This window comes from Condylostylus longicornis, unplaced genomic scaffold (assembly GCF_029603195.1).
Source record: "Condylostylus longicornis isolate FDR11 unplaced genomic scaffold, ASM2960319v2 ptg000004l, whole genome shotgun sequence".
Classification (NCBI taxonomy): Eukaryota; Metazoa; Arthropoda; class Insecta; order Diptera; family Dolichopodidae; genus Condylostylus; species Condylostylus longicornis.
Window position 1 is genome coordinate 25,152,006 of NW_026577973.1, and position 27,401 is coordinate 25,179,406.

The 27,401-nt window shown below is 25.3% G+C and overlaps 2 protein-coding genes across 7 annotated transcripts in view; one reads left to right on the forward strand and one right to left on the reverse strand.

The window, feature by feature from the left end:
- Positions 1-1,753: 1,753 nt before the first annotated feature.
- Positions 1,754-5,166, forward strand: LOC129608238 (kanadaptin). The gene is made up of 4 exons (XM_055519613.1): positions 1,754-2,904; positions 2,985-3,121; positions 3,173-3,358; positions 4,185-5,166. Exons 1-4 carry the CDS (start codon positions 1,866-1,868, stop codon positions 5,010-5,012), a joined length of 2,190 nt encoding a protein of 729 aa, XP_055375588.1. The 5' UTR covers positions 1,754-1,865; the 3' UTR covers positions 5,013-5,166.
- A 7,930-nt stretch (positions 5,167-13,096) lies between these two features.
- Positions 13,097-27,401, reverse strand: part of LOC129613901 (microtubule-associated protein tau) — a 47,616-nt gene continuing 33,311 nt past the window's right edge. For 2 of the 6 annotated variants that reach the window (XM_055528262.1, XM_055528254.1), the window contains exons 8-10: positions 17,666-17,695; positions 16,947-17,102; positions 13,111-13,694 (exon numbers count right to left, since the gene is read on the reverse strand). In XM_055528262.1, coding sequence (XP_055384237.1) covers positions 13,617-13,694; positions 16,947-17,102; positions 17,666-17,695 — 264 coding nt within the window. In that variant the 3' untranslated portion in view covers positions 13,111-13,616. Of the gene's footprint in view, positions 13,695-14,487; positions 14,519-16,946; positions 17,103-17,665; positions 17,696-27,401 lie in introns of all 6 variants that reach the window. The other 4 variants (XM_055528241.1, XM_055528224.1, XM_055528247.1 and 1 more) reach the window with 4 other exon arrangements.

Below are 27,401 nucleotides of genomic sequence, written 5' to 3' on the forward strand. Positions count from 1 at the left end.
AAAAATAACTAAACAAAATTTACCAAACTTTGGAAGTAAACTAACGGGAATATTTATATTCAAAATTAAATCAACTACAAATTGAATCAAAAACTGTGCAAATTGTTACCAAAGAAATGCATAGACTACTATGTAGTAACGAAAATTTCATTAATAGAAAAAAATTATACGTTACTATTTGAAATTGGTCTTATTTAAAATTACATATATGTATGTATTTAATTTTTGGTTAAAAAAATTTTTAAAATTCGTTAGAAAATTTTCTTAAATTTTAAAAAACTATATTATTTAAAAGTACTGGGATGGCATCCCACTCAATCCCGCCTCACTTCGAGCACTGCATATATCTATATAATTTTCATGTGCATACTATATTATTAATTAAATTTATATCCTTCATATGAATTAAATACTCTCTCATAACTCATAAAAATTATTGCATACATTTGTGAATTCTTTTTATATTAAGAGTCCATATAATTTTTTTTAGGTATATTATGTGGTTTTGATTTTATTATGAAATATTTTCACATTGTTAATAAGACTAATTCTTTATAATATTTTTATTATGTTTGTTTTTATATAGGGGACAACTTGAAACGAAGCATTTTTTATAATGATAATAAAATATTAAAAGCACTATCATAATTGTAAGACTTAAAGTAAAATGATTACAAACTTAAATTCATAATTTAGACCTATTAAAATTTTGATCAACTTTATTTTAAGCCGTGTATAAACCACCAATTTTTTTTTATTCGGTGTTATTTTACTCCCTCAGATATGTTGCCTGACATGGTGGTACAAAAAAATGCGGAAAAAATTCGAAAATACATTTAATCAAAATTATAGTTAAAATTTTGAATAAAAATTTGAATCTTTGATATGTTGTTCAGAAAACTTGAAATTTCATTTTAATATAAAAATTTTTAGATTTTAGTCAATTTTTCGTATAGAAATCTGAAATGAAAAGTCATCAAAATAGACAAAAATCATGACTTTTTCAAAAAAAAAACAAAAAAAATTGTTCTTCAGAAATGTCATTTCGCCAAAAATACAAACGTATGCAATTTTGTCCAGGCCATGATTTTTTGTAACGTCAAGGTTTTTTTTGCTCACTTTTTATTCACTTTCCAATCAGAATTATCCGTTTTTGTAATGGATACTCGTATTTTGTCTTCTTAATAAGATTACTCGTTTTTTCAATTGGATTTTTGATTAAATTAAATTATACAAGTGTACATATAATATTTACTTACTTTCTTCTTACTTGTCAAGTAAAATAGCGAGATAGACGATCAGGCCCTTAATTAAAATATTTACTGTTTTAAAAGTAAAGAAAATGTACAATAATTGTTATTCGAACATATGCTTTTTGTTAATTCTAGAGTTATATGAAAATCCAATTATATATAACATTAATTTCACGGGTAATTTTGCATTTTCTATTTGGCAATATGTCTCAAAAAATTGCAAATTGTCACGTTTTACAAAAATTTGACGTTTTCGAGAAGCTGTTTTCAAATGTGAGGAAGACTTGACATTACAAAACTTTTAAAAGTATTCTTCTTTGATTGATAATTGTTTTTAGGAGTATGAAAAGAAAACTCCCTTTTATTCAAAATAAAATACTTTTTATTTTTGCTAATATATTTCGTGCGTTACATACGCTCTTTACCAAAGCTGGTTTTCTTCTCTTTGATATATTTTAAAAGTATTTTTGACATATGTACATTACAAGGTATTTCTGTCAGCGATGAAAGAAAACAATTGACAGGGTAAAAGGAAAACACATGAAAAACAAAACAAGGGAAATTTTTGTTGTTTGTTTTGAATTTCTTTAAAACTTGTAAAATAATTGCTTGATGGAGGAATTTAAAAAGCCAAGTTTTCCTTCCAAAATATTTTCAAAATCATCCTCAATTGAAGAAGAGCCTAAAGAACAAAATATACCGGGGATTTCGCATACGAACACATCTTTGAAATTAGTAAAGGAAAAAATAGTGTTGTCTGTAAGAAATGCCATCAATTTGAATTGCAATGAAATTGAATGTTCTTACCGAGAGCCCAAGTGGTCAGGAAAACCATTGAATCAGGATGATGAATATAAGTTTGAAATTATTAAATGTGGTACAATACTTGAAGAAATAAGAAACCTTCAAACAAGGAGATATTGGGTTATAGGACGACTCGAACAAAACGATATCGCAATGGCACACCCTACCATATCACGCTTTCATGCAGTCTTTCAATTTCGGATAAATATTCAAAACGCGAATGAAAATGACAAAATCGATTCTGGGTGGTATATTTATGATTTGGGAAGTACACATGGTACATTTTTAAATAAAATGAGAGTGCCACCAAAAACATATATACGAGTGCGGGTTGGACATATATTAAAATTTGGAGCCAGTTTACGATCATACATTTTGCAAGGCCCAGCATATGATGAAGAAGCAGAATCTGAGTTTACTGTAACCGAGTTGAAGGAGAAAAAAAAGCATGAAGATGAGTTAAAGGCAAACGAAGAGCAAATGCAAGAGGAGCAAAGAGAAAAAGAAGGAATTTCATGGGGCATGACAGAGGACGCAGATGAGGAAACAGATTTAAGTATAAATCCATATGCGACAACAAATAATGAAGAACTATTCTTTGATGATCCAAAAAAAACATTAAGAGGATTTTTTGAAAGGGAAGGGGTAAATCTTGATTATAAGTGCGATGAAATGTCACCTGGAACATTTGTATGTCGTATCGATCTTCCAATTGATGATGCAAATGGCAAGCAAATTACGGCTGAAGTATGTCATAAAGGTAAAAAAAAGGAATGTGTTGCACAATGTGCTCTAGAAGCTTGTCGTATCTTAGATCGTTATGGAGTTTTACGTCAATCACATCATGGTAATTTTGCAAATTCTTTTTGTTAATATTTTAATAACCACCATACTTATTTTCATAATATTATTTAATTTTCAAATTAGAACCGTTGAAAAGAAGAGCTTTAGAAGCAGATTCGGATGGTGAGGATGATTTTCTTGATCGCACGGGTGATATACAAAGGAAAAAAATGAAAAAGACAGCAGCAGGGAAAACTATTACTTTGACATATGATGATTTAGTACGGCTCAAATTTTCTGCCATTAAATTTGTTAATTTTGCTTTTATTTAGATAAAGCAAGAAGGGGAATTTAATCTTAAACTAAAGGAAATAGAAAGCGAAATAGCTTTATATCACGAAAATTGTAAAAAATCAAAAGAAGCGAAAGCGGAATCGGATGATGACCTGGATAACTACATGGAAAACTTAGCTAAAAAATATCATATGGTTGATAAAACAGAAATAAGAAGACTTCGGGTAAAATTTTTTGTAATTTATTAATATATTGCAAACAAATTTCACCTATATTACGGTGGTTGTATCGCATGAAAACATCGCATGAAGTGATGTCATTAGATCTGATTCTTATTCTGGTAGACATAGATAGTTGGAGTGGCACCAAACGGGACGTGATTGTAAATGCGAAAATCACCTCAATATTTGCTTTCGATAGACCATCATGTTAAGATTTTATAGATTAAATGTGTAAAATTAGTTTAGTGCAGCCTGAAATCTTATTTTTTTTATCTGTTTCCGCTGTTAATCTAAGTTAATAACGAAAATCGTCGGTCTTTTTCGTTCTCCGCTTTGGTTCTGATTAATAATTAGAAATAAAAAAAAAATTAATTAATTTTACTATGAATAATTGGATTTACTATGAATACTCTGTTGTATTTTACAGAGGAAAAAGAATAACAAACACGAGCCATTTTACAGTTTTATAAAATGAATGCAAGACAATCCTGAGGTTGTCAAAGTTTTAACGAGATATTCAAATAAGTATTAGCTTTCAAGTTTCTCAAGTAAAGTATTGAAACCTTTTTTCGGAATACTAAAATATTTTAGAAGTCTAAATATTTTTTTACAACGCTGTAATTATCTAACTATTGTTTCCAAATTTCATTGTTTCTGCTTTTATGTATGTATATAACGAGAATATTTTTCAAGCCATTATTATTTTTAAATTTTAATTTTTTATAACATCTCGTCTAAGCTAAGAATAGTTCTTGTAGCCTCTACATACACGACTACCAAAATATGGGTGATAGTTTGGGTATAATATTTTTTTCCAATATTGCTTAAGGTGGAAGAACAGAGACTAAAATTAGAAATACAGAAAGTTAAACAACTGATTAAAATAGCAAAACCGTTGGACTTACCGGCTTTGAGTAATTCTTGCAAAAATGAAATATCTAACAATCGAAAAACTAGTTCATTGCCTTTGTTTGGAAAACGAAATAAATTTAAATTTGTAATTGAAAAGAATTCATCTGTAGATGACCACTTGAATATGCCGCCAAGAGAATTGAAATCCGACGAGGAAGAATTTGATGAAGATGAAAATTTGAATAATATAAAAGAAGAAAAGAATTTAAACGGCGGAGAAAAGAAAATATTTAGTAATAATGAAAATTTTGACTTTTATAAAACTAAAAGTAAAACTCTTAACAATAGTAACAATAATAGTAACAACGAACATGATGAAAAATTGAATTCAAGATTATATGGACCTTCTTCTACACCTGGGATCCAAGAAATGCTGGGACTAAATAGAACCATAAATCAGTTCGAAGAGTATTCAAAAATGGAAAAATCAAGTGATGAGATTTCAAATAACGTTTATAAAAAAATGAGTACGGAGCAGGAACTTATTCCGGAATTTATTTCAAAAATAAAGAAGCAAAATGAAAAAGGAACTACAATAAAAACTTTTGATGATTTGCAGACAACAAATAGTAATCAAACAATTAAACGGCCAAAGAATAGAATGGGAAATCGGCTACGTCGGGAAAATGTGGATATAGACGATTACGAAGAGTTTGTTGACGCACAAAAACATTCTGATTGGGTTCCACCTAAAAATCAAAGTGGCGATGGTCGAACTTCTTTAAATGACAGATTTGGTTATTAAATAAAAGATTAATTTCTGCAAAATTTTCTATTTTGCTGTTTATATTTTGTATTATTTAAATTAAATAAGTTTGCAAATTCATGTAGTTTTTATGAAAAAAAAATTGTTTTTAATTATGTTTTATAACTCAGCAAATATACAATAAATGCAATGATTTTTGGCGAAAAAAAATAAAAAATTCTATTCAAAAAAAGAGTAATCTTAATTGAAAAATGATGTATCTATCAGGAAAAAGGATAATTCTTATTTGAAAGTGAATAAAATGTGAGATGAAAGAGCGATTCGACTGCAAATTTTTTTTCAGAAATTGCTAGTCTGGCGATTCAAGTAGTAAAAAAATAATAGAAAAGTTTAAAAATTAAAAGAAAAAGGATGGCTTCAGACGGAAACTTTACTGAAATGTAGCATAATAAAATGCATCATTAGATAGTGTGACATATGAAAGTTTTCTTTTAGTAATGGAAATGTTAAGGAAAGATACTTATTCGTTGTCTATGTTTTGAAAAATATTTTCAGATGCATATGGCTGTAATTTTGTGTACAATCGGAAAGTAATCGATGCAGCATCGATGTGTAATCTTGTAAAAATCACGTACGAAAATACATCAATAAAGTTTGGTGTACAAAAATGTGAAAAATATGCATTGTATGCGCATCATATTAAATAAGCTGTGCATCAATTTTGTATCGATGTTGTATTGATGCAAAGTTTTTTAAGTGGAAGCTGAGAAGCAAATAATTTATTATTTTAACTCAATATCTAACAAAGTTAATTATTTCTTTATGCGCGGTATTAGTATTTTTAAATGTTCCATTATATTAAAATCTCCAAAACTTGAAATTAAAAAAGAATTTTTAATAGATTTTCAATTGTTACTTTAATAATTTTTTTAAAACCTTTTTAAAATAAACGCCAAAAACATATGATTTAGAAATTGTCAAAGCCAAATGTAAAATATTGCCTCAGCAAGGTAAACACATCATATCGGTATAGCATCAGCAACATTTTTTCGCATCGGCGCTGTATTAATGCACATTTTTGATTACTTTGATTACTTTATTCCCTTTATTTTACAAAAATCTTAGTTCGCAGCATAGCTTTTTGTTGGGTTTATCCTTTAATGTATTCCTGTTATTTAAATTAAAGTGAAGCCAACAAAATATTTGTTAAGTTGAAAGTAAACCTTATTCTTCTGAATACTAAATTAAACTAAGCAACAAAATTTATCTATCATATAATTATCCAATTCATATAAGCAATTCACAATAGAAAAGTATAAAGTGAATATAAACAAGTGATGCCAACAAACATCAACACTTTTTAAAAACTTTCATTATTCACAATGTAATATTGTTACCAGTTTACAAAATTTACATATACTTATTTATAATTCAGTAAGTGCCCGTAAAAAACAAATTAGTTTTAGAAAAAGACTAAGTTGTTTTTAGATTACTTATACATATTTAATATAGATTTCACTTCAATACCTATATTGTACATTGCCTACATTTCACTTACCATATAGTTTAAGCTACTGAAATATTAAAATTTAAACAGTTTCGAAAAGAAAAACATATTTAAATTTGTTTTTTATTATGCATGTGATTTTATTTGTGTACAATTTTAATGATAGTTAATTTTTCCTATAATTCAATTTTGTTTTCATTTTTTTACTAGTTTGTAAGTAGATACATAAAAATTTATATTTCCAATGAGCATTCTAGCAATTGTTTTAACTACTAATTTAAGGTCAAAATGCGAATGGTTTTTAAATTTTATTATAAATTGTTATTACGGTAAAAAGCAATATATTTATACTTACGTATGTGTGTAAGTATGTACATAAACATTTAATGAATATTTCTAAATCTAAAAAATTATTAGAATCTTTGACTCAAAACAAAAAATGTTTTCATCAAATCGTATTATTCATGTTCAAAAACACTTAAAAACAAAGAATTAAATAGTTATTAATATGCTTCAGCTTTAAATTTAAATTATTTTTAAGTTAATAAGGAAATGTGTAATATAATACGAATTATTATTTTTAAATTTACATGCTTAAAGTGATTGACTATAATTGCCCAATTTCAATAAAATTAAATACTTATTATCTTTTATTATTCAATTATTAAACCATACTTTAACATCACAATATTTTAATAATTTTCTTTGAGTTATCCTTTATTTTTGTTGCATGGTAATGTATGCGCATAATGTGAAATAATTATGTAACAGTTTTTGCAAGCCCATTCATAATGTTAATGTGTGTAAATATTTGCCATATAATATATTTTTTTAAAAGTTCAAATTTGTAATTATGCTATTTTTCTACTAGCTACATTTTATGTAGTACATACGTATGTAAATGAAATTCTTCTTTTATATATTTTTTTATTGTTTCATTATCCATTTGTAAAAATTAAATTTTTAAATGCATATTATGTATATAAATACATATATTTATGCATGTAGTTGCAATTATAGATTTTTTTGTTTATTGAGTTTCATATAAAAAGGAAACTTATAACTTTTTGAAACATTTTTTAGTATAGCGGCATTACATATCTATTTTTTCTTGTATTTCTAATGGCGTGATACCTTTTTAGTTGCCCTTTTAGTACAAACGAAATGGTTTGGCGTGTGAAGGTTGATTCTTATTCTTTTTATTGATAAGCCTGGCTCCAGCACTTTTTGGCCTAATCGCTCCATTAACTGAGGGGGTTGACACTGATAGTACTATACATTCAGCTGGTAAAGACATTTCTGATGTTATGGTCTGAGATCTCGGCATTGAACTGGGTGCTTTATAGTACTAATTTATTATATTGAAAATTTATATAATTTTTATTTAATTACGTTTTTCAATTTGTAAATTATTTTTAAAACACATTTGGATCCTTTCATTTGTATGAATTTGTTCAAAGAAAAAATTAAAAATATAAACTGAAGTAAATAATAAACTGTTGTAAAAAAATGAAGTATATAATATGTACATACGTACATACATATGTATATTTTTATTTTCTTCAATTATTTTATTGTGGTTCTTATAATATCTGTATATACATATGTATATACATACTTATTTATAGCTAGTGTAAATAATTTAGTTCTAAAATATGTTTTGTGAAAAAAATGCTTATTATAAAAATACCACTACTTACCAAAGTCTAATGAAAAGCTGTGCAAAAATATTAAGAATATTTACGTACCTATATATTTAGGAACATACATATGTATGTATATAAATCAATGAAAAAAAAAAATTTGTTTTGCAAATATGGATTTAAGTGGGTTTTGATTTGAAAGCAATTTTATGTTGAAGTAAGACTATTAAAAGCATTTATTGTACTAGCTGTTACTTTATGTACACATTATGTATATTTAAATTTATTTATTTAAAGGTTTTTTTAAGGTTTCAAATTGAATGTCTCCGAATACAAACCTGTAGACACACACATATGAACATATGTATGTATGTATCCTTTTGTTTTATAATAATATGTAGTACGCAACTTGTTTTGTTACTTTTATTTTTAACAATAGCAACAATAAAAATAAACTTCATTACACATTTACTTTGCAGTTATTCCTTTGTTGTCCTTTGCCTGAAGAAAATTTCATACACATAAAATGTTTAAAAATAATTCACAATATTTACATACATATGTATGTATGTAAAAAATGTTTGTGTGGTGTAAGAAAGTTTTTAAAATTTTTATAAAATTTGAAAAATTTTCTAAATTTCTTGTATGCGAAGTATAATATTTTTTGAACAAAAATGAGAGAAAATGATGACGTCTTCATTTTCTCAATGTTTAAGTTTTCTTCCAGTATTCTAAAGTAAAATTTAGTGAAACTTTTAAAATCTTTAAGCTGTCAAAATATGTTTTTCTTAATTATTTAAGGTTTTTAAAAAAAAAAATTTTTAACAAACAATAATTGTTTTTCAAAACTTTTTAACTAAAAAAAAGAAGGAGAAAAAATATAATTGACCGTGCCAACCCTGTGATATCCGTACGAATTTGTTATCATATGTGCGAATAAATATGCCGTAGCTGACTATGGGATAGACTGTGATTTTAAGTTGCCATAGTACCATATAATTTATTTTCAGTACCGAACAATACCTCGATCATATCCAATTTAAATAGGTTTCTGAAATTTATTGTAATAAATCATTTGTGAAAATTTGGTGAACTCTGTTCAATTAGTTTTTAAGTTATCGTTGGGACGGAAGGACGGACAGACAAAGCTAAATCGACCCAGAATACGACGGTGGTCAAAAACATACACTTGAGTATATATCTCAGACCATTATTTCTTAGTTTTACAAACGGTAAGGCAAATTTAGTATACCCTTCGAAAATACGTTCGTACGGGTTAATAAATACCGAATGGATTCACACTTTTATAATACAAAATCAAAATTTTCAGTTTTTTTGTATAACCAAAAAATATTTGTTTATGTTTGATAAATATTTTGAAATTTTTATATCGAACATATGTTTTTATAAAGTTCTTAAAAGTTTTTTCAATATTTCGGTATAGTATTTTTTTTGAGATGAGAATTTTTTTTGCGAGAAATTACTACCCTGTTTTCTCCTTTTAAAGTTTTTCCAAAATTTATACTAGACAAACCTAAAATTTATGTACTTCAGGTTTATTTTTTGAGCTTTATTTTCGAAAAAACAAGAATAAAAAAGCTTTTTAAATTTTTATAATAGTTTTGTTTTTATTACTGTTGTGTCTTTTTGTCATAATATTCTATTATTACTTATTTAAAATATTTTTTCTTTAATATATTTTGTTAAATATTTATTAGAGTTATTTTTCTGTTTTTAAACATACAACTTTGTGTGTTATATAAAAAAATAAAAAAATAAAAAAGTTGATATAACATAAATAAACTTATATTAACATTATTGAATATATGTATGTATGTACATATATACTAAATTTTAAAAGCAACATACTCAAATTTAATTATTGCTTATTTATTTCTTACTTTGCAATTGTATATCCAAATTTGTTTTTGCAAATTTATTGTGATCATTTTACAAATAAAAATATAAAGGCTATTATATTTAAGAGGAAGAAAAAAATATTTTTTTAATCTCAAATATATATATCAGTTTCAGTGATATTTTATATTTATTTTCTTTTTATATATATGTATGTATGGTTTTTGATATTTAAACTACATTTTTGATTATCTTCCAATTAATGAAATTCAAAGTTCCTAGATTTTTCAATATTTTTTGCCATTTTTACGCTTTTGCAATTAAAAATTTTGTACTTATACGTACATAATTATTATATATTAACTAATACTATATTTTTTAAGCGCTTAATTAAATTTAATTGCCGGATTTTATTATTCAAGCAAAATATTTCTACATTGCTATGTAGAATATAGATAAGCAAAAAAACTAACAAAGCCAAGGAAAAGAAAAGATTTATTACATACATATATATGTATACGTAAATGTGCATATGTATTTAACAAATTTTTTTTCAAAATATTGTGCCTTATTGAAATATTAAATATTTCATTTTATATCTAAATATTTGTTAATATTTTAATTCCAATTAAAATTAAAATATTAAAAAAAAAAGAGATGTATTTTATTTCAAGTTTTTTATTATTTTCAAATTTATAATATGTTATAAAAAATAATGCCGATCAATTTTAATTTTTTTAATGTATGGTATTAGAAAGCAATGCTCAATTCAAATATGAATAAAGTTGAATCAAACCAATTGTTTGCAATGTAGTACTTTCCCCTTCAACAAGTGAAAATACTGCTTCTAAAAATAATCTAGCGATGTAATACTACATATTATTAAAACTATTTCCATTCATATACGAATATATTTCATTTCCAAATTGCCTTTGGTATAAACAAAGCATGCAATTTTTGATATAAAACACAAAAAGAAAATGATGTGGTAATTAATGACATAATCGACCGTAATATGTATTGTCTAGTTAAGTGAAAGTGTTACAGAAAATTATAAAAATGACTGTTGAATACTTCTTTCCAAAAACATATTATTTGAAAATAATAATTAAAAATATGTACTTTTATTAGGTAATTAAGGACGCGACTTATGTCGTTTTATGTATTTCTATACATTTGCAATAACCATATATTATGGAATTTAATTAAATTTAATCAAAGCAATTAATGTTTTTTAAATATGTATTTTTTTTCACCCGCATGAATCTATGTTATATCTTTATTTCAATTAAAGATATAGCCTCAATGAAAATTAGTGAAAAATAAATTGGAATTTTGAAATAGTATAACATAATTAGATATAAAATATTAATATATGAATTGAAATGTGTATATGCTATAAAATATAAAAGATTAGGTGTACTTTTTAATGTACATATACAAATTTCGGAAATACGAGATTCATAATAATTGGTGTAGAATTATTAATGTCATTAAATTTGTGAATCTTTATTTGATTAGACGTAAGAATTCAACTGCATTTATTATTTAATTTAATTATTTGTATCTTATCTTTTATTAATATATTAAAAACTATTAAATAATATTTTGTTTAATAAAAGTGTGAAATTACAAAACAAAGTTATATAATGTTGTATATATAAAAAAAGTAGTACGGGTGATGCACCGAAAACAGTATTCATGCAGTTCTGCATTTTAGTGTCATTATATTTTTTAACACATAAATATAAACTTCGTTTAAGTATTTGTGCATACTTTTTAGGAATACAAACAATGATATATGTACATATACTGTTTTAATTTTTTTTTTTAAGTTCAATGAATTTGTATTTTAAATGTCAATTATATTTATGTTTATATTTATTGTGTGTATATTTTTATGTATATATATAATATCAAATTATATAAAAAAATTTTTTTTATTTAGCTTATTATACTTTAAATTTTTAATAATAATAATAATAATAATAATAATAATAATAATAATAATAATGATAATAGTAATGACGTTTAATGATCATGTATAAAGAACAACGTTATTCAATAAAATACATAAATTACTTTATACTAAAATATATACCGGGTGCTTCGCATAAGGTGGCAAATAATTTCAGAGATGACCCTTTGATCAACTTCCAGCAAAAAATTATGTGGGTGGGGGAGGGACAATTAATTGCCTGTAAAGCAAGCCACCGATGGTAATTCTATCTCGCGTGGCACCGAAGTTATAACCGTTTATTTAAATTATTTAAATTTTTTGCTGAAAATTGAGCATAGAATTATTCCTGAAATTATTTGCCACCTTATGCGAAAAACCCTGTGTACATATATATGTAGGTATGCCATATTTTTCTATTAATTTTGCAATCTATAACAATACAATTTTTCAAAAATTCAACATGTACCTGGTTGGGTACATGTAGATCTTATATTAAATGGCTTTTTGGTTTCTGTGCATAGAAATACATTACGTATGAATACATGTTTATTATAAATATATATCCTTTTACTATAAGACTACTTGTATTGTTCATGATACTAATAAAAATTTTACAAATGTAGTGTTTATGTTAAATGATTTCAATAAAATTTAATATTTTTAGTCATACTAAACATTAAAAAGTGATTTATCATTGAGTTTCATAGAAATATTTGATCAATCTTCTTGAAATTACTTTTAATATTTAGATTTATTAATTTTTCATAATTTAGATACACATGTTATATCATATACATATATATAAAATATTAATATTTATATATTTTTAAAATATATAAACATAACCTTTATACTTATGTTATATTTATATATTTTATTACAAATGTATATTGTAATCATAAAATACATAAATAATTCGTAAAATGTTTTGTTATTTTTGTGAATCTTTCGTTTTTAAATTTTTAAAATTTACAAATTTTTTTTCATTTTAAATTTTGTAGCATCAGTATGTAAATATCTTTATTAATATTTATAAATATACATATGACGTAGCTTTTTGCTTTTATCAAGGATAAGACAAAAATTAAAACAAAAAATTTTGAAAAAGGAAAAAATTACCTAAGATTAATTTCTTTTTCTTAAAATTTCTTTGTAATTTCTTCTTTAGAAGTGCGCAATTGGAATTATTTAAATTGCATATTTTTGTGTAAAAAATTTTGTATATAATTATTTGAAAGATTCAAAATGAAAAAAATATGCATAGACTAAAGTGATAAAAAAAAGAAAATGTTAAGTAAGGGTTTTGTTTTTCTTTAATTTCTAATACAAAAAATTTTTTACTGTTACAAAAATAATAATTTCACAAAATAATGAAAATAGCAAAAATTATATTACTCAAATTTAAACGTGATAAAAATTTATTTTTATTTATTAAAGAAAAATACAAACAAGAAATAAATGTAACTTTTAATCTTTTTTAATCCTCATATATTATTTGTTTTCTTAAAAATTTTGTTTTTTAATATTCAAAACATCAATGATAAAATTTTTGTATAATATTTATTTTTCTTCTTAATATAAAAAAATATTTTAATTAGTAATTAAAAAATGTTTTTATTTAATTTTGGATTATACAAATATATTTATATAAATATTATTCTGTTGTTGCAAAAAATTTAACTTTGTTGTTGTTTGTTAAGATTTTCATCAGTACCTGATGACTCTGTCATTTCATTGACCGATGGCACTGGACTCTGTTTTGAGAAATTTTTTGCAGTTGTAAGTGAAATTTTTTTAACAAAAAAATAATTTAAAGAATAGTCTTTTGGATTAGTACACATAGTAACAAAATGATGTACAGGGTGTAAATAAAACGTTATAATATTATGTAATTACTTTTATTTTTCTACTTGCCTTTATAAAAATTGATATAATATGTATAATATGTATACATTTGCAATATGTACACACATTCTGAACTTTTGACTAAGGTATTATGAGTATTAGAACTCATAATTACAGGCCTCAGATATCATGCAATTTTTAGTTAATATAATCGATTTGCATTGACGTGATAGTTTACCGGCTTAGATGTAAGCGCAATCAAGCAATAATTACAAAATTAAAATTTGGATGTCTATCTGAGCCCTAAATGTGAAAAAGGGGTATAACAATTAGTTAGTATTTATTGGGAAAATGAAGTGAACATAGTATTATGTTTATAAATTTAGGAACACATAATATTTTATAGGAAAGGAAGGTATTTTTGAGTTTTAATCTATGAGCAGTTTTAAGTAGAATAAATATCTTAATATTATTATACATTTTTTATATTTATTCCTGTGTCTAATTGCATTAACAATAATGTTAATTATTTTAATATGAGTTAAACTTTGTTTAAGATCAAAATAGATCATTAAAGTATTGAATGATTTTTAAATTAATTGTTATTGTAAAGTATTGAATGATTTTTAAATTAATTGTTATTGGATAACTTATTTTTAATTAGTATAAAAACCATGTATGAAACATTTCTCATTGACTTACATTTTTCTTTGAAGGAATATTCAAGAATTTACTATAGACAGAATTATTATATATAAATACATTTATTTTTTTTAAATAAAAAGAAAAAATTAAAATCAAATAAAAATACTTATTGTGAAAGAAGTATAGTTTTATTTAGTTTCAAAATGCAGTAATGTGGTAGATACATAAGGTTTAACATTTCATACTTAGACCTTGTGATCGCGTATCTCGCTATTTTACTTGCTAAGTTAAAAAAAAGCGATTAAATATCATATATTTATATATTGTAATTTTCGTTTTTTCTAAAACGCATACATTTCTTCACTTTGTTTTAGAAGGTGGGACGTTTATTCGATAATTTGAGAAAAAATGCAAAAATGCAATTGAAACAAGTAAAAACGTTTCAGTCGGTATAAACCGATTGAATTATACCCTGCACCTTTCGTTATTATGTAGCAATTACACGAACCCGTGAAGTCATTCTATAGAAACTTCACGGATATGTCTGACCTATAACTCGACATACAACTGCCAAGTTTCATGAATCTGACTTTATTATTTTTCCAAATATTTAAAATAAGCTTTTGGAGTTGTATGGCAAGTACCCGAACCTGTCAAGCAATTCCACTAAAACTTCACAAATATATCTGATCTACAATCGGACATACAACTGCCAAGTTTCATGAATCTCACTTTATTGTTTTTCCAAATATTTAAAATTAGCTTCTGGAGTTGTATGGCAGGTACCCGAACCTGTCAAGCAATTCTTCTAAAACTTCAGAAATACATTTGACCTATAATTGGACACATGGCTACCAAGTTTCACGAATCTGACTTTATTATTTTGCCAAATATAAAAAATTTGCTGTTGGAGTTGTATGGCAGCCACCCGAACCGGTGCAGCTATCCCATTATAATTTTTAGAGCATGTGTAGAATATAATTGGACACATGTATACAAAATTTTATATTAATAGCTTTATTAGTTTTCGAAATATTTAAAATAAACTCCTTGAGTTGTATGGCAGCTACCCGAACCCGTTGTCCGAATTAGTCCAATAACAATAGGGTTCGTCCTTTGCACAAAAAAAAAAACTTGTGCAAGTTTGGTGTCGATAGCATTATTCGTTTTTGAGTTATCGTGCGATCGGACGGACGGACGGACGGACGGACGGACGGACGGACGGACATGTCTAAATCGACGCAGAATTTTACGCTGAGCAAGAATATATATATATGTCCATACCGCAGATGACTCCTTCAAGTAGTTACAAACTCCATACCAAAGTTAATATACCCTTCACGAAGTGCAGGGTATAAAAATGACTAATCTTACTGCAAAATGGAAATATCCATTAGACAAAAGAAGAATTCTGATTTGATAGTGAATAAAAAGTGAGATAAGAAACCTAGATACACGATTAGGCTGCTAATGTAAGATCAGAATAGAATGTTGCGTTTTGAAATTTAATTGAATTGTCATATTACGAGTACTACATTTTATATGTAATTTAAAAATAATATACTGTTTCTGTCACAATTTTTAATACATACTAATATATTATGTATTATATAAGGATAATTTCAATCTTTCATGAACTTTGACTATGTTATCCACCAAGGTAGTATTAGAAGTGAGCTTTTAAAGGCTCATTAAAGGCTTTTGCGAAATGGGCAATATTTGCAGAAATATAACGTCCTAAATTTATGTTGCCAAATGCAACTAGCCTATATAAAGAACGCACCAGTCTATACAAAGAATACATCAGCCCATACACATAAATGTACCTATATGCATATGCATACCCATGATATCTATACAGGCTGTTTCCCATAAGGTGGCAAATAATTTCCTGGATGATCTCTTGATTTTGCCACCTTATGCGAAACACCCTGTATATGTAAGTAAGTAAATAAACTTTATTCATTACACATTTATATCATTATACATACTTTATTTATATACATTTATTGAAATAATATGCATATGCAAAAAATAAATAAATATGTATTTAAAATAAACCGTAAATAGTACTTGCAGTAGTTTAAATCTACATTCGTGTATAATTATTTATATTTAATTGTTGTAAAAATATTGTAAATACAAAAGAACAATTAAGTAAAAGTTATTGGAAATAAAAATTATAATTATGATTTTTGAATTTTTATCATGTGATTTTTAGTGTTTTTGTATTTGAATCGCTAAACGAGGTGAGTTCTGTTGAAAATTTATTAATTAAAAGTACTTTGCAATAAGCATATGAATTAGTATGTATTTGATATATAAGAATTTCATAAACATTTTGTGCTGGTTTACTCAATAGTTCATTATTAATTTTTCGAAAATATTTATTTTTAGTACTCGTATATATAAATAATTACCATTAATTTATTACATTTTTTATTATTGTGATTATTCTTATTATTATTATGATTTGTCTTATTAATACATTTTGTTATTTTGTTAGTATTTTTTACCTGTGACGGTTGTGTAAGTGCAACATGGTGCTCAATATTTTTTAAATATTCCTTATCGTCAAAAATTTTTTTATCGCCTCCACCTGGTTTGTGTTTAACATTGTCCATTGATCCGATCTTACTTTGTGCCTTAACTTCTATTTTTTGCGTTTGTATCTGTAATTATATTATTACATTGTATTTGTGCACTTTGAATACAGTGTGTGTCACTTTTTATTAATTTTGTTTTATATATACAATTTAAATATTTGTTAATTTCTTTATTTCTTTTTTGTCAACTTACATATATTATTATATTAATATTTTATGAAAATTAAGCAAACAATAATATGTTCTGATAAGCAACGCGAGTAAAACAAAAAATTAAATAAAAAAAGAACAAATTTGAAATAATAGAAAATGAAATAGTGAATTTTATTGATAATCATGTTGTATTTAAAAAAATTAATTTGAAATGCAATTTTAAATCAAAACAAAATGAAAAGTGCAACAAATCTAATTTTGAATTGTGCAAAAGGAACAAAAATATGAAAAATTGTTATGTAAAATATAGTAAACTTAATAAAATTGGGAAAGAAAAGAGATAAAAAGAAATAATTGCAATTACAAAATTTTCACATTTATTTCAATTTATAAAAAAATTAATAAACCAATGCAGAAATACGTAGTAAATAAATAAAAAAATTTGTGAAATTTCTGATTTAGGTTGAACTACTTACTTCTGGTGAATTAGTTTCCTTGGATTTTTCCTTAATTTTTTATTTTCACGAAAATTTTTTTTTTTTGCAAAAAGTAAATCAATATGTAAAAAAATGTAAAAAGATGTATTTTAAAAATAAAAATATAGTGAGTAATTTATATAAATTTGTAAAAAATTATATATAGGGATTTTTGGAAAAGGAATGAAATTTCGTTTAAAACGGTTTCGAACATTATAAAATAATTATAAAACGCTTTATTTTATAATCTCTTGTAAGGATTTTAGCTTAATAGGAACCTTAATAGATTATGAATTCTGTTTTTATGGATCGTGAATAATTCACAGAAATTGAATTTTAAGTTGATTAAGTTTAATTTATTTTTTAAAATTCTTTTTGTATAAATATTCCGGTTTAAACATTATTTTAAATTTAAATATAATGTATGTATACATAAGGATAAGCAAATGTCAATTTTTCTTTGATACAAGAGACAAGATGCACACTCTATCAAAAAGTTTCGAACTCTGAAATTGTGTGCTATCGTAATGCTGAATTTATGTGTTTCTTCAAACAATTTCAAACCAATTCGTAGAATAAAGAAAATTTTATGGTTTTGTTCGAGAGAATTGACAATGTTTTGTTCGAGTCGTAAGAACGTATGTTCGAAGGGTATACTAAATTTGCCTTACCGTTTGTAACGCTAAGAAATAATGGTCTGAGATATAGACTCAAGTGTATGTTTTTGACCAGCGTCGATTTCTGAGTCGATTTAACTTTGTCTGTCCGTCCGCCCGCCCCAACGATAACTCAAAAACTAATTAAGCTAAGTTCACCAAATTTTCACAAATGATTTATTATAATAAATGCCACAACCTATTAAACTATTTAAATTGGATATGATCGGGGTACTGGTTCGAGTAGCTGCCATACAACTTCAAAATTTATTTGGCTATATCTCAGAAACTATAAAAGCTGTGATATTGAAATTTCACACAAGCAAATATGTCAGTAGGGTCAATGTGTTTGATAAAAGTCGTTGAATTTGCTTGGCTCCTTCTGGTAGCTGTCATACACCTTCAACAGTAGTTTGGCTATATGTAAAAAAGTGTGAAATTTTCTTACAGAACACAGTGCTGAAATTTTGCATAAATTAACATGGTAATATGACAACTTAAAGTGATAGTCTGTTCCATAGTCATAGACACGGTCAACTATATTTTTTCTAGTTTTATATTATTCTATATAGAGACTCGTCTATATTTAAGCCAGTTCTTGACTACAATCCAAGGCTATAAATCAAAATATGTAAGAAATGACAATAAAAAAGAAGAAGTTAACAATTTAAAACCGGAACTTTTCATTTATTTGAGAAACGGAACTTAAAAATTTAAGTATCTTCATAGCTTATGTATTGATGTAATGTAGCTATAGTTTATGGTGTGTATAATTTTAATATTCATGAAATGTCCTCAATATTATAGATTGTTTAAAAAACAGAAAATTATTGCAAATACTTTTAGATTTTGAACATTAAACATTTCGATTTTTTTTTTTTAATATAATTTTATTAATGTGCAAATTGTAAAGCAAATTATGGTTAATAAAGCAATAAAATGTTGTTTTTTTAAATCATTACGAGTTCAATTAACAATTTCGTTTTTGTAACAAACTTAAAGAAGAAGTTCTTGGATATATGAAATCCTTTTTTGATTATATAATTTTTTTGTAACAAGCATTTCAATATCATAAAGTATTTGGGTTTTGCAGTACAAATTATTTATATTTTATTTTGGCTTAGGATTAATGTTTATTGTATATACTTATTTTATACTCATTGTAAAAATGAGAAACCGTAATTCTTAGTGCTGTAAATTTAATAAAACTGAGTAAGAGATCGTGTTAAGTTGTTAAAATATGTTTGTATGAGAATCAAGATTATATTTTGCTTTGAATTAATATCCATTCTAATTGAATAAAAAACACATATTTCAGCAAATTTGAAAAATCTGGACTAGAACTCGAACGCATACTTATTATATTATTTGGTCTGATCTGTTAAAACCGAATTATAAGCTATGATATTGAAATTGCACACAAGCGAATATATTAGTACATTTGTATAATAAAAATTGTTGAAATTTCTTGACTCCTTGTGTTAGCTGGCATACAACTTCATTAGTAGTATGGCCATATTCTAGAAAATTTTGAAAACACAGTACTGAAACTAAATCATATGGTTGTATGGCAACTTAAAGTCTTAGTCTGTCCCATAGACAGCTACAGTATATTTATTTGCACAAATTTGTACGTTTTAAACTATAATCGTTATGTAAAAATTTCAATGGCTCGACATAATATCGCATTTCCAATACAAAATTAAAGAATGATAAAAATTAAATAATAATGTTTCACTGTTTAAACTTTACTTTACATAAAATACAATGAAAACCGTAGGAAACAGTACAAAAACTCCTAAACAAAATATAACGTATAACGGTTTTGAGTACAGAAAACAGTTGTACTAACTTAATGATAAAAGGAATTTTAACGTTATCTCCAAGGTGACTTTCTAAGTAATCGTTTCTCAACCGAATCCATTATTATAATTACTGATACCTGCTTATCGTCAACATCATGTAAACGAAGAATATCACTTATTTTATATTCAAGCAGTATATACATAATATTAATTATTATAAATATAACAATTGTCTCTTTCTATATAAAAATGAATATTTCTGTATTAATATATGAATAATGCTTTCTCTATTTTATGTATATATTATGATTACATATTAAATTAACATGGGTTATGGGCCCAGAATAAAAATTCTGTGGTCTTCTAGATAGCTTGTAATCTATTGAGTAAATAAATATACATATATATTTTTACTTGAATAAAGGTCTGTGTGAACATGAACTTATAAGGAAAATAAATTAGAAACTATATAGTATTATTTGAATATAAAATCTTGGCTTTCATGTTTGCTTATTAAAAACTTTTCAATTTATTGGAATTCATCAGTAACGTGTTAATTTGAAAACAAAAAGAAATCGTTTGAGATCTTGGTGATCAACGATAATTTTAGAATAAATCAACTATAAAATTGCAAATTAAAATTAAATTCTTCGTAATAATTATTTTTTGAATAATATTTCAAAAAAAAAAAATGGCACAAAACACCATGTTTAGATTCGACCAGCTTAACAATGAAAATTATGACACGTGGAAAATCCAAATGGAATCGCTTTTAATTGAATAAGATTTTTGGGAATACGTAAGGAATGTAAATGCAAAGCCAGAAGAACTTGCAGTATTAACTAGATGGAATAAAAATGACGTAAAAGCTCAAGCAAAAATATTATTAGCCATAAGTCCACCAATATTGAAAGATGTAAGAGATTGTGCAACATGACTATGGGTTAGGTTACAACAAATGTTTGATTCAAAAATTCCAACAAGAAAAGCTGCTGTATTGAAAAAATTAATATTAACAAAAGCAAATGATGACAATATTGAACAACATATTTCAGATTTCTTCGATATAGTAAATAAAATAAAATCGATAGATATCAATATAGACGATGACCTGTTGACTGTCGATTTTATTACTTTATAGCTTACCCGACAAATTTGAAAATTTTAGGATAGCTATCGAAGCTCGGGACGAGTTGCCAAAGCCAGGTGCACTTAAAATAAAAATTCTGGAAGAATACTATTCACGATCTACTCAACCATCAGAAGTTTTGATAGCTCAGCAAAACAACTACAAAAGCAAATATAATTTTCAAAATAGATTTAAGAAGCCTCTAAGACATAAGATCATGTGTTATACCTGCAAAAGATATGGTCATAAATCGTCAGAGTGTAGAAATAATTTTTGCAAAAACGAAAAAAGTTCATTAGTTGAGGAATTATGTTTAAATATTAAAAATCAAAACGATAAATCATTGCTTTGGATTTTGGACAGTGGTGCTATTTCCTACATGTCAAATGATATAAAACTTTTTACTAATATACAAAACTTGGAGAATTTTAGGTTGAACTTGGCAAATGAAAGCACCACCGATGCCAAAGGTAAAGGTACAATTATAATTTATTTGAATGGCGGAAAAATCAAATTACAAGATGTCTTGTACATCCCAAAATTACGCACAAATCTAATTTCGGTAAGCAAAATTACTAACAACGGATTGCAGGTAAAATTTTGTGGTAATAAAGCAAAAATTTTCAATTTTAAAAATCATTTAATTTTTGAGGCTATACGAAGAAACAATTTATATGAAATACCAACTGATACATTGGAACATGCAAATTTTAGTCAGACAACAAATAATTTAAAACTATGGCATTATCGTTTTGGCCATTTAAATTACAAGAGCTTACAACAAATGATAAGGAATAAAGAAATAATTGGAATTAATGAAAATTCAATTTCACTGAATAATAAAAATCTGCCAAAATGAGAAATTTGCCTGCAAGGAAAACAGTGTCGTCAACCGTTTAAAACATTAAATAAAGAAAATTCGAAAAAAGAACTACTTCAACTTGTTCATAGTGATGTATGCGGTCCAATCAATGTAACATCGTTAGTTGGAGCACGATACTTCGTTACATTTACTGATGATTTCTCAAGATGGACTGAAGTATACTTTATGAAAAATAAATCAGAAGTATTTACAAATTTTAAAAATTATAAAGCGAAAGTTGAGTGTTTTACTGGTAAAAGAATTAAAATATTGCGAATGGACAACGGAACCGAATATATCAACCACAGCTTCTCAAATTTTATGAAACAAAATGGTATAAAACATGAAATAACTGATACATACTCACCACAGCAAAATGGCATATCAGAGCGAAAAAACAGAACATTATTGGAAATGACACGATGTTTATTATTTCAATCAAATCTACCAAAATACCTGTGGGCAGAAACTTTATCAACTGCAAATTACATTCGTAATCGTTGTATTTCAGAAAGTTTAAATAATTTAATACCGTACAAACTATGGCATAATAAGGATCCAAATGTTTATTATTTTAAATCCTTTGGTTCACTAGTATGTGTGCTGAATAAATCGCCTAATAAAGGAAAATTAGATACCAGATCTTCACCATATTATTTAGTCGGTTACGACGAAAATTCAAAAACATATAGATTGTGGAATAAAAAAGCAGAGAAGTAGCAATGGTAAATGAGTGTGGTACAGAACGAGAAAGTGTAAAAGTAATCCCAAATAATATTTATGATGATTATGATTATATCAAAGAAGAAATTGTCAAAGAAAATCGAAAATGAAAATGTTTATGTGGACGATTTAATAGTAGCAAGTCAAGACGAAGATACTGTAAAATGGTTCAAATCAATATTAGAACAAAATTTTGAAATAAAATATCTGGGATTGGCAAAACATTTTTTAGGTATCGAAATCAATCAAGATCAAGGTAATATTACAATAACATAAAGAAAATTTGTCAAAAAAATGCTAAAGAAGTTTGGAATGGATTATAATGTTAAATTATCAAAGTCTATGTGCCCAAAAAATCAAAAGGAAAAAGATGAAATGGAAAACACTCCTAATCAGGAATTGATCGGCTCATTGTTATATTTTGCAACAACATCTAGGCCAGATATTGCATACGTGGTTAATTTTTTAAGTCAATTTAATTCCAATTATGGGCGAGCTCATTGGCAAGCCGCCAAAAGAGTCCTAAGATATCTCAAAGGCACTGCTTCTTACGGCTTAAAATATATTTTTAATTATAGCAAACTAATGGGCTTTATAGATGCTGACTGGGGCTCAAACTTGGATGATCGTCGCTCTTATACGGGATACATTTTCGTATGGTCTGGTAGCCCTATTTCTTGGGAAAGTAAAAAGCAAAAAACTGTGGCACTATCCAGTACCCAGGCTGAATATTTATCTTTAACCGAAGCTTCTAAAGAATCGATCTATTTAAGAGAGTTGTTAAAGGAAATGAACTACAAAATCGCTGAACCTACAATTATTTTAAACGATAACAAAAGCGCTAAAATGATTACCGTAAATAATATAATTAACAACAGAAATAAGCATATTGACATACGTCACCATTTTATAAGAAATACGATTTTAAATGAACATGTAATTATAAAATATCAACCAACAACTGACATGCCAGCAGATATTTTAACAAAAGGTGTTACATCTTCTAAATTAGAAAAACTATGGTACATGAAGTTGAAGGGGGTGATTGATACCTACTTATCATCAACATCATGTAAACGAAGAATATCACTTATTTTATAGTAAAGCAGTATATACATAATATTAATTATTATAAATATAACAATTGTCTCTTTCTATATAAAAATGAATATTACTGTTCATCAATAACGGATCACACAATCACAGAAGATAACTTAATGGTATTAAAAGAGGTAAAAGGAAAACACAGGAGAGAAGTTCATGAAAGCATGCAGATATACAAATCAAACAAGGACTGCCTACTGAACACGGACGAAGGTAACGCGGCTACTTGGCTTTTTAAATTAATTATTTGACCAGTTTTAAGGTTTAAGAATGGGAACTAATTTTATTTAATCTAATATGAAATTTGTATTGGTGTTATTTTTATTCGTTAAACTTGTTGTTTAAAATAAACAATAAATTCAAGTCGCAATAGGAAAGGAAAGGTTTTATGTAAGTAAAATTATCAAATAACAAACATTTATGTTATAAAAAATTGTAACTATAATTTTAACAATGTTGAAATTATAACTTAATTTTATTAAATAACTAAAAAAAAATAATTAATTAATAAAATTTCATATCTATCTTGGATAACATCAACGAATTTAAATTATTGCATGCAATGTACATAAATTTTCATTGAAAATTTCATTTAAAAATATTTTCAAATCTGTAATATCAATTGCAATTAGAAATCAATTGATTCAAATCGGTTTCAGAAACATAAACTTATTTAATTAAGCTATTGCTCTTCTAATATGCCGTTCATTAGAAAAGTGATGGTAAGTCATTCATTTTTTATTTTCACGAAAATTCTTTGGTAGATAAATTGACATACTTTTCTTCTTGATATTTTAAAAAGTTTAATATCAAATTTTTCCACAAACATTTATTACTTTTAGAATATATACATACGTATATTTATGTATGTATATATAGATGAGAAATTTGCTTTCACATAATGTTTGTTAAGTCACAAGCTAAACCTACGTTTTAGCAAGTACATACATTATTGGAGTAACAAACTTTATCTCGACTTATTTGTAGGTAAATCAATTTACAAACTTCAACTTACATTATACGAGTATATATTCTAAATATGAAAAAAAAAATACATACTCGTAGATTAACTTTTTTTCGTTGACATCACTTGAAATTATCAAAAAATTCTCCCATTTCTTTAATCGTTCATACTAATGTCTTTATATCTAACAAGTCCCAATGCTCAGAGAGAAACTTGAAAGCACACCTTATTTTATATGGCCTTTTTTAAATCGAAGTGGCTATTTTTTGAGAAGAAATATTAAAATAAATTCACACTTATTATAAAGCAGGTAAAATTTAGAACATATATTTGAAAAATCAAAAAAATATATTAATATTTTCATTGATAATTATTTTAAAATTTAAAAAAAAGCGGAAAAACAACAAACAGAACCTTCGCCTTCAACGTTTTATTTGTTACTGAAAGCATTTCATTATTTTTAAGTGAACAGCTTTTTTTTTCTCATAGGGTAAGTTAACGCAAGATATGGGAAGTACCTGTGGTGTCAAGTTGAAAATATAATTAATGAAAGATAATTCTTAAATATTGATATAAATACATAGTAAAGAAAAAATTTGAAGAGGGAATTAGAAAATAATATCTAAAATACAATCAAATATTATTTGTTAAATACAAATTTTATATAAACTTCAAAATTTTACCTCTATTTTTATTTGAAAAAATATTAAAAACTTACTGTCATTTATATCGATTACCTAAGAAAAAAAAATATTTAAAATGTTTGGAAAAAACGATCATATATTTTTATGACCGGATTTGAATATTTTTCTATTTTTGAAATAAATGGTATTTTACCAAATGACTCAAAAATTCCGACTGTAAAATAACAGGTATTTTAAAATTTTTATTCTTTATGTAATATTTTTTCCGTTTAGAATTAAGATAGGTCATACATACACATGCAGGGACATTTTATAAATAGATTGCTCTTGTTTACCTGGTAATAAAATATGAAAAAAGAACACAGCAAAATTTTTGAAGCACTCAATATAACATGTTTGAAATAGTTTTAAAATAATTATTTAAAAGAAATTTATTGGTAGTAGGTACATACATATTTATTTATAATAACTTAAAAACTAACTGAAATTATTTGAAACAATTTTATAAGTAACGTATAAATAACCGAAATGAGATATTTCAAATTGTTGAAATGTGTCAACCTATATTACTTTTACTAACATTTTTGTTAGCCGACACTACTCAACTTACCTTATTGGGAAATACAAAATGTGCATGAAAAATCATACATCCTTCCTCATTAACATTTGAAACCATACTGAAATATGAATTTGAAATTTTTTTTCATTTTTTCTTTCCTCCTACCTTTCTTTCTTTTTCGTGCAATAGAATTTAAATGGGAAGCTTTTTAAAAAATGTGTATAATATCCTGAGATTTTTTAAAATATTAATCTCTTTTTTACGTAAAAAAAAGAAAAAAATAATAAAAAATATGACACGATCAGTGGCATTTAAAGAAAAAACCAACAACGAGACCAAAAATTCGTAACATTTCGTAAAAAAAATTGAGTATTGGGACTTGTTAGATATAAAGACATTAGTTCATACCTTTGATTTCTTAATCTTCATGTCTTAGATTTTTCTTACAATAGAGATTCATATTATCTGCTTTGTTTTGTAGAAGTGAATTTTAATTGAATATAGTTAATATGTATTTTGAAATAATATTCAAACTTAACATATTTCTAAATTGATTGCAAATAATTTTTTACAGATTTCGCATTCGAATTTGAAATGAATATAAAATTATATTTTTAAATGAATATTGAAATAAAGTTACATTTTTTAAATTTTAGAATATGTATTCCTATTTCGTAACAATAAATTATGTAAAATAACAATAATTACTTACTTATTGCTTTATAAAAGTTTTAGGAAAAATAAAATCATGCGTTACAATAACATAAAATAGCATTACAAACTTTTTTAAAATAAAGTTAAATTCCCTCAATTGTATTTTTAATCAACTTATAGTTTTACATTTTATGTGTCTTTTTTTTCAATTTAGGAAAATTCTTTATAAGCAAGCTTATCAAAAATTGTACATATTTAAAAAAATTGATTAAAGATTAATTAGAAAAGTTTAAAACAAATTAAAGTCAAATATTTAAATATGATATTAAATCTACTTCTCTCAATAATGAAAATTCAGTTTCAAATATTAAATTTTGCAACAAATTTTTAACTATAAGTATAAGCACACTTTATTCCTTGTAGTTAGATAAACTATTTTTGAACTTTTTAAAATTTATCTTTAATCATATGCTGGCTTAATAAAATTTTTTAAATATTTTTAAATAAGTACAGCTATTTAACTCAATAATTAAAAAATATGGAAGTATAGATATGTAATTTTAAATTAATATTAAATAAATGTATGTATATGTATGTGTATCGGATTGAACTGATTTTGTCTTGATAGCCAATCTA